The 6,484-nt window shown below is 30.7% G+C and overlaps 2 protein-coding genes across 4 annotated transcripts; one reads left to right on the top strand and one right to left on the bottom strand.

The window, feature by feature from the left end:
- Positions 1–44: 44 nt before the first annotated feature.
- LOC118264605 (uncharacterized) lies at positions 45–1,524 on the bottom strand. Of its 2 annotated transcripts, none has more exons than XM_035577169.2 (2): positions 1,200–1,524; positions 45–891 (listed from the first exon to the last, which is right to left on the bottom strand). In XM_035577169.2, exon 2 carries the CDS (start codon positions 888–890, stop codon positions 153–155), a length of 738 nt encoding a protein of 245 aa, XP_035433062.1. In that variant the 5' UTR covers position 891; positions 1,200–1,524; the 3' UTR covers positions 45–152. The 2 variants fall into 2 exon arrangements, with proteins under 2 accessions (XP_035433062.1, XP_035433061.1); XM_035577168.2 differs by having other exon boundaries at positions 1,283–1,520.
- Positions 985–6,338, top strand: LOC118264604 (mitochondrial dicarboxylate carrier). Of its 2 annotated transcripts, none has more exons than XM_035577166.2 (6): positions 985–1,268; positions 2,168–2,365; positions 2,630–2,742; positions 2,847–2,986; positions 3,209–3,416; positions 3,616–6,338. In XM_035577166.2, exons 2-6 carry the CDS (start codon positions 2,176–2,178, stop codon positions 3,865–3,867), a joined length of 903 nt encoding a protein of 300 aa, XP_035433059.1. In that variant the 5' UTR covers positions 985–1,268; positions 2,168–2,175; the 3' UTR covers positions 3,868–6,338. The 2 variants fall into 2 exon arrangements, with proteins under 2 accessions (XP_035433059.1, XP_035433060.1); XM_035577167.2 differs by lacking the exon at positions 985–1,268 and adding an exon at positions 1,785–1,952.
- The last annotated feature ends 146 nt before the right edge of the window (positions 6,339–6,484 follow it).

The raw sequence follows: 6,484 nt of genomic DNA, 5'->3' as shown, positions 1-6,484 counted from the left end.
CAAATATCAAAGTATTAATAAAGATATTGAAATAAAAAACCTGATTATAACACAATATACTAATTTTAATATAGGTATTTTATAATTTACAAATAGAAGAATAATAACAAAATATTATGTTTGGCAATATAATATTATAATAATTATGAAGCTTACACAGTGCCAGGTGCAAACAATTTAACACCTCTATCAAATAGTTTGAAAAGATATCGGGAAGGTTTTATGTCCATGACATATAAATGTTCATTGTCATACTTCAGTCCTGGATACTTAGCAGTCAGGTGGCCTGATACATCAGCGCTCCAGCCTGAAGTTAGGCTCTCAACCTCCAACACGGTGTAAGCTTTGTGCATCAAGAGATTAGACATAACACATGTAACATCATCCTCATTCGCTTCATTACAATGACACACGACAAAAGAGTTATTATAACTAGTTACAAATGGAATTAATTCTTTGAAAAACATATTTACTTCTTTTAGTGTATAATCTAAGTCAAAAAAATGTGAAACACCGTCCACTATTACATTAACTGTTTCATACTTTTGTCGCATTAACAATACTATTTCTTTCACTTTCACAAAAATTTCAGGCAGTTTATTGTCATTTAGCAAACTGTTTATGCAGTATTCACCAAAGTTAAAATAATTTATTAGTCCTGTGTCCACATATCTTTGCAAGTTGTAATTCATTTTGAGGCCCACATTTTGATAGTGCTGCAGGGAGTTGTGAGTTGACACTATAACAACAGCAGTCTTGTTCTTGATGCAATAGTTTATCAAACAACTGGTGATGAATGAACTGTCACATTTGTTGATTTCTTTTACTACAACCACTCTACTTGACAAACTTTTGTCCAGTTTTAGCAATGTTATTATATCTGACGCCATTCTGAAACAAATTAATCAATGAAAGCGAGCTTCCAAAATACCACTACCAAGAAACACGAATGAATCAGTTAAAGAGAAATGTAACATGTGATTTCTACTCCACTACAGCTCCGTAGCGGACGATAAGCGTAACGCAGTCATTACTGGGTGTTTTGGAGCACTGGCCGCGTGTTGAAGTGAAACATCATAAGCTCCGCGTAACTAAACCCAGTTGGAAAGCGTTCGGTAGTTTATTAGGACTTACATTTCTTGGTTATATTTAATATTTTAATTTATTATATGTATAAAATTATTATAAAAAAAAATTACCACAAACAAGTGCATAAGTGATAAAAATCGTGTAATATTGTTTTATTTACAAAAGTGACAGATAAAGAAGTAAGTGAATGTACCTTTACGAAATATTCTTTTCTAAAATTTAATATTATTTTATAATTTCTGTTCACGGAATGCCAGATTCAGGGAAGTCTGCCAATGTAATTATTTATAGTACACCACACAGTTAGAGTAACCTGAGCAACCTTGGAAATAATAAGATCGTTTTGAACTTTTGAAGGTTATTTTCCAGTTCCAGCGGGTTATTTAGTTACGTCATACGTCAAACTTCAAAGTTTACGTCAGAGACATGGATAAATCGTGACGTTTAGTTTATATTAAGGTACTTTGAATGCAAAAATGCACAAAGTCAGATTACGTAAAATTAATCAATAAATTAACTAAAAACGATTGATTTTTGCATTATAGTGTATTTACATGAATAAACAAGAACTTCAATAAAGTGAGAAAAAACGAAAATTTGCATTTTTCATGGCCTCCTTTATTGTCTAACGTGTCAAACTTAAAATGACAAATAGACGATTTATGTAAGATGTTGACGTTGTCACAGCTGGTTTTGTTTGGTTTGACAGATTATTAGACAGTGGCATGAAACAGTCGGTCGAAAATGGATGTGTTTGTCGCTTCAAATATAATAAAAAAGTAAATCTTGTATCAAAATAAAGAGGCTTCTTCTTTGACCAAATTTAAAAAAATGTGTCTTAGAATTTAAACTCAAAAATTAAGGTTAGTTTGATATTTCATTGATCTCAAACAGTAACCGCGAATAAAACATGTTACCGTTGTGTAAATTAAATATTTAATGTATAAATCAATCAGTATTTATAGATATCGTAGAACTGGAAGGAACAATATAATTTATAGCAAATAAAACTGTAACGGAATAGAGTTTCATGTGGGTTTGTTATGATATAAATGTAAACATCTGCTTTGATTTCTAGTTCACACAATGAGTTTGCAAGAAGAGTTAGTACTACGGAAGGAAGTGAGAGTATCGAAATGGTATTTCGGAGGATTTTCGTCGGCTGGAGCGGCTTGTGTCACTCATCCATTGGATCTGCTGAAAGTTCAAATGCAAACCCAAAAGGGAAAAAACATTTCTATGTTTCAACTTGTTGGGATAGTTATTAGAAACGAAGGTAAACATATTGAGACAAGTATAATATTAGCTAATAAGAAATTAATGAATAATTCTGAACTAAATCTTAAATTTTTTCAAGTAAATTAATGTGATCATTAATTATTATTCTTTAAAATTTATCAAAAAATATTCTTCTTAAAACATTTATTTGCTCCTAGCCAAACTTTAACTATATCATAGAATTATATATAGAACTGATTAATTTAAACAATTTTACACCACCTCACTTTTAATAATAATTTTTTTAATATCTAATTTTTAGGTATCATGGGTCTATACAATGGTATTTCAGCCTCCTTGCTAAGACAGCTAACATATTCAACAGCTAGATTTGGAATATATGAAATGGCTAAACAACAGCTAACACCCAAAGACGTAAGCATCTATCTTTTTTTAATAAATTTTATGTCCTCATTTTCTTTAATTCATCTGTATTTTACCTATTTTATCTTACATTTTTCCTATATTTCTATTTCCAGGGTGGGCCTATTCCATTTTATATGTCTGCATTTATAGCTGGCTTGGGTGGACTTGCTGGTGGTTTTGTGGGGAACCCTGCAGATTTAGTCAATGTGCGAATGCAAAATGATATGAAACTTCCACCTGAGCAAAGAAGGAAGTATGTATACATTTTACCTATTAGCTATTTCCTATAAACTAATTAGCCTTTATGGTAGTAGTATTATAAGGAAAATAATGAATGTTTTCCTTCGTGCAATTTACTAGTTTTCCTATTTGTTTACCAATATAACTAGGGCTAATATTGGAAAACACATAATATAACATAAAGCATTGACTCATCCAAAATTCTATGTATTTAACAATTGGTAAATTATTACAGTTACAAAAATGCTGTGCATGGATTATGGAGGGTGGCTGCAACTGAAGGTGTAACACGACTTTGGGCAGGAGCTAGTATGACATGCAGTCGAGCAGCTCTCATGACAATAGGACAGCTGGCATTCTATGACCAAATCAAGATAATACTTCTTTCCACTTCATTTTTCAATGACAATGTTGTGACTCATGTCACATCAAGTTTATTAGCAGTAAGGATCCAATTTATTTATGTTTTGTGCTATAAACACTTTGCTATGTATATATTTGTGAACAAGCCACATTTCTTGCAGCATTTACCTGTTATTCTAATTGCCGAGTTTCAAAATGTTTTGCTGCTTTTTTATTTATTATGTTATGATACATATCTGTAGTATGACTAAATGTAATAATTTTTTATTGCTTTTCCAGGGAGGCGTAGCAACAACTATGACCCAGCCTGTGGACGTCTTGAAAACGCGTGCAATGAACGCTAAACCTGGTGAATTCAGGGGTATACTTCATCTTATCACCAGTACTGCTAAGGAAGGACCACTTGCATTCTTTAAAGGATACATTCCAGCATTTGTTAGGCTTGCACCTCACACTATTTTAACATTCGTATTTTTAGAACAACTTAGAATGAATTATGGTTCTATCAAATATGAACAATTTAAGAAATAATATTTTAGGACAAATGTACTTTTACATAATTTTGTAGTGGTTTTAGATGATGTGGTGTATTGGACTAGATTTTTAGATGCATTTAGTATTTCAATATAATTCGCACATCTGATCCTATAGAATGCTGACACTTGTATCAAGACAATAACTTGTAAATCAGTATACCCTGATTAGTCAGGCAATAATTTAATAATTTGTGTCAAAAGTTGATTCCCTATATTTTAAAATGGTTAATCCTCTGACAGAATTGGATGGAGTTAATAATTCTTTAAAATTATGATTATTTGTTCTTATTTGTAATTTAGTTAATGTAAGTGGTCTAAAAACAGACATTTTAATTTATATATTAATTATTATTCTTTTAGAATAAGTTATCAGTTCAGTTCTGTCAATATTCGGATTGCCCTAAGTAAAGGTAAAGATTACCAATGTGAAACATTGAAAGTTTTTATAGTTACCATTTTCTTTGATGCTTTTTTTATTTTTAGTGTTTTACAAATAATTAATTTTCAGATATATGTCAATATAAATTGATGACAGATTTTTTAAATTAATATAATGATAATAATTTATTTATCCCATTAATCATAAGCCAAAAATCACCATCGAAATTGCTCAATGAAACAATACTTGAAATGATATTAATATTCAGGCGACATTCATAAATAAGAAGCAAATGCAAGAGTGTGGATGATTCATTATGACAAACAGTGTAATAAAAAATTATGATCTGTTATAATTTTGAAATGTTAATTTAAGAATTGTTGTCAAGTAACCTTGGCAATGTTTTTATCTGTCCCTCTAAGGGCTCGGATTCGAGATTTTATTTTAAGTATGGTAAATATACGGGGCTGTGTTATGTTCTTTTTTTTTGTTATTGTATTGTGCCAAAATCTAACAAAATGGAGACTTCAAGGTGTTATAAGACACTATTCCATAATTATACAATAGTGGTAAATTACTACTTTTAAGAGTTTATTTTTGGATGTTTTTTAATAATTTGAGATACATACATTCCTCATAAAATATATTTGTATTTATTACAGACACATACTGATCTTATAACTGAGGTCAGACACAATACACTGGCTCTGATGTGCGACTTATAACATTCCAATGACGAATGTTTATATTTGTCTCGGAGAGTCGGTATTTGCTATATTTAAGTGTCCTTATTATGTATCCATTTTATTTTAACAAAACGAAGCAGTTAGCATTGTCAGTGAGGTAGAGTATCTCATTTTGTTATACATACTTGTAACTGTTACTTGTAAAGTACAGTAACTACTTCTGGATAGACTAAAGTCTACAAATAAGTGTTTAAAGAAGTATAAATAACTTGCGATATGTGTTATCAGAAGATATACATGACAGTTGTTTTGTCAGTAAAGTATGATAAAGGTTTTTATATGTTTAGTCATCCAAAGAATGTACCTATTGTGTAATTCTTCCACTCAAGTGTCCTAACACAGTGATCGTTTTGGTCACACTCCTATACAATTTAATATAAATAAAAATGTAACCTATTTAATTGATATTATTTAAATTTTGACAATGTTATTACTATTGTTAGGTAGGTAAATAAATTACTATAATAAATGTTACAAAATAATACATGTATAAGTTCAGATGTTCTTGTTAGCCAATGTTTAACATTGACAACTACACTTGGGAGCAAAGAAACGGGGCCACCGGCCGGCAATTTAATTACCTTTAAAATTATAGTATTTTGTTGTACTACTCTCTACACCTTCCTAGAGTAGAGAGTTCTTTAAAATGAAAAGAAAAATGCTAGTGGCTGTTTCTTTGCTCCCAAGTGTAGTTTGATAAATGAATTCAAAGGAGATGTGAACATATTTGTCAGTGAAATGGTATGACCATAAGCCTGTCAATTCTACTTATTGTGACCGTTTGATAATACGCACCCAAAACATGGGTATAATACAAATGAATAAGCATAAAGGTGTCTCAGCATGTCATGGATAGGATATTTGTGAGCAATTAAAAGAAATTAAAACAACTTTTTCCTTTCACCCAAAACTAAACTATATAATCTCAGAAATGTGATATTATGGGGCACTATTTTTAAAATATATTTTTATATTTACTTTATTTCCTCTATATAATGTGTATAAGATCAATACTCGAAAATATTGGATAAAGACAGGCTGGTAGCCACCTCACAGACAGGTTCCTAACCTAACCTTAAAAAAACATCGACCACAGATTATATATACTCGGTCTGTGTTCTTGACTCTTATTCTGTGTTAGATAGTCACAATTTACAATGGATATGTTATTGATGTATAGTACTTGTTTAGATGTTACTAAGTGTTGTGTACTTTAAAGGGATAATACCTTCTATACTAGATGAAACGTGTCCAATTAGTCATATAGGACTTATTCAGTAGTGTTAGATGATATTTAGAATTCCATTGTGGTGGTTGTATATTAAAATTCTTGTTATTGAACATTTTTTGTTTGAATTTGAGTCATTCACGTAAGGAAAGGTCAGCTCTCAGTTGTACCTAATTTCTAAAGAACCGATCCCAGTACCGAGCCCTGTGGAACACCCACATAATAAAAGATAGAATAGAGATGTCTATATATCCAAAAA

Source organism: Spodoptera frugiperda, chromosome 26, assembly GCF_023101765.2.
Source record: "Spodoptera frugiperda isolate SF20-4 chromosome 26, AGI-APGP_CSIRO_Sfru_2.0, whole genome shotgun sequence".
NCBI lineage: Eukaryota > Metazoa > Arthropoda > Insecta > Lepidoptera > Noctuidae > Spodoptera > Spodoptera frugiperda.
This window is presented reverse-complemented; position numbering and strand designations above follow the sequence as displayed.

Bases quoted from the DNA above. Each gene is read 5' to 3' on its own strand.
- LOC118264605 (XM_035577169.2), bottom strand. From the start codon at position 890: ATGGCGTCAGATATAATAACATTGCTAAAACTGGACAAAAGTTTGTCA.
- LOC118264604 (XM_035577166.2), top strand. From the start codon at position 2,176: ATGAGTTTGCAAGAAGAGTTAGTACTACGGAAGGAAGTGAGAGTATCG. The intron at 2,366-2,629 runs GTAAACATATTG...TCTAATTTTTAG, and splicing joins GATAGTTATTAGAAACGAAG to GTATCATGGGTCTATACAAT. The intron at 3,417-3,615 runs GTAAGGATCCAA...TTGCTTTTCCAG, and splicing joins TCACATCAAGTTTATTAGCA to GGAGGCGTAGCAACAACTAT.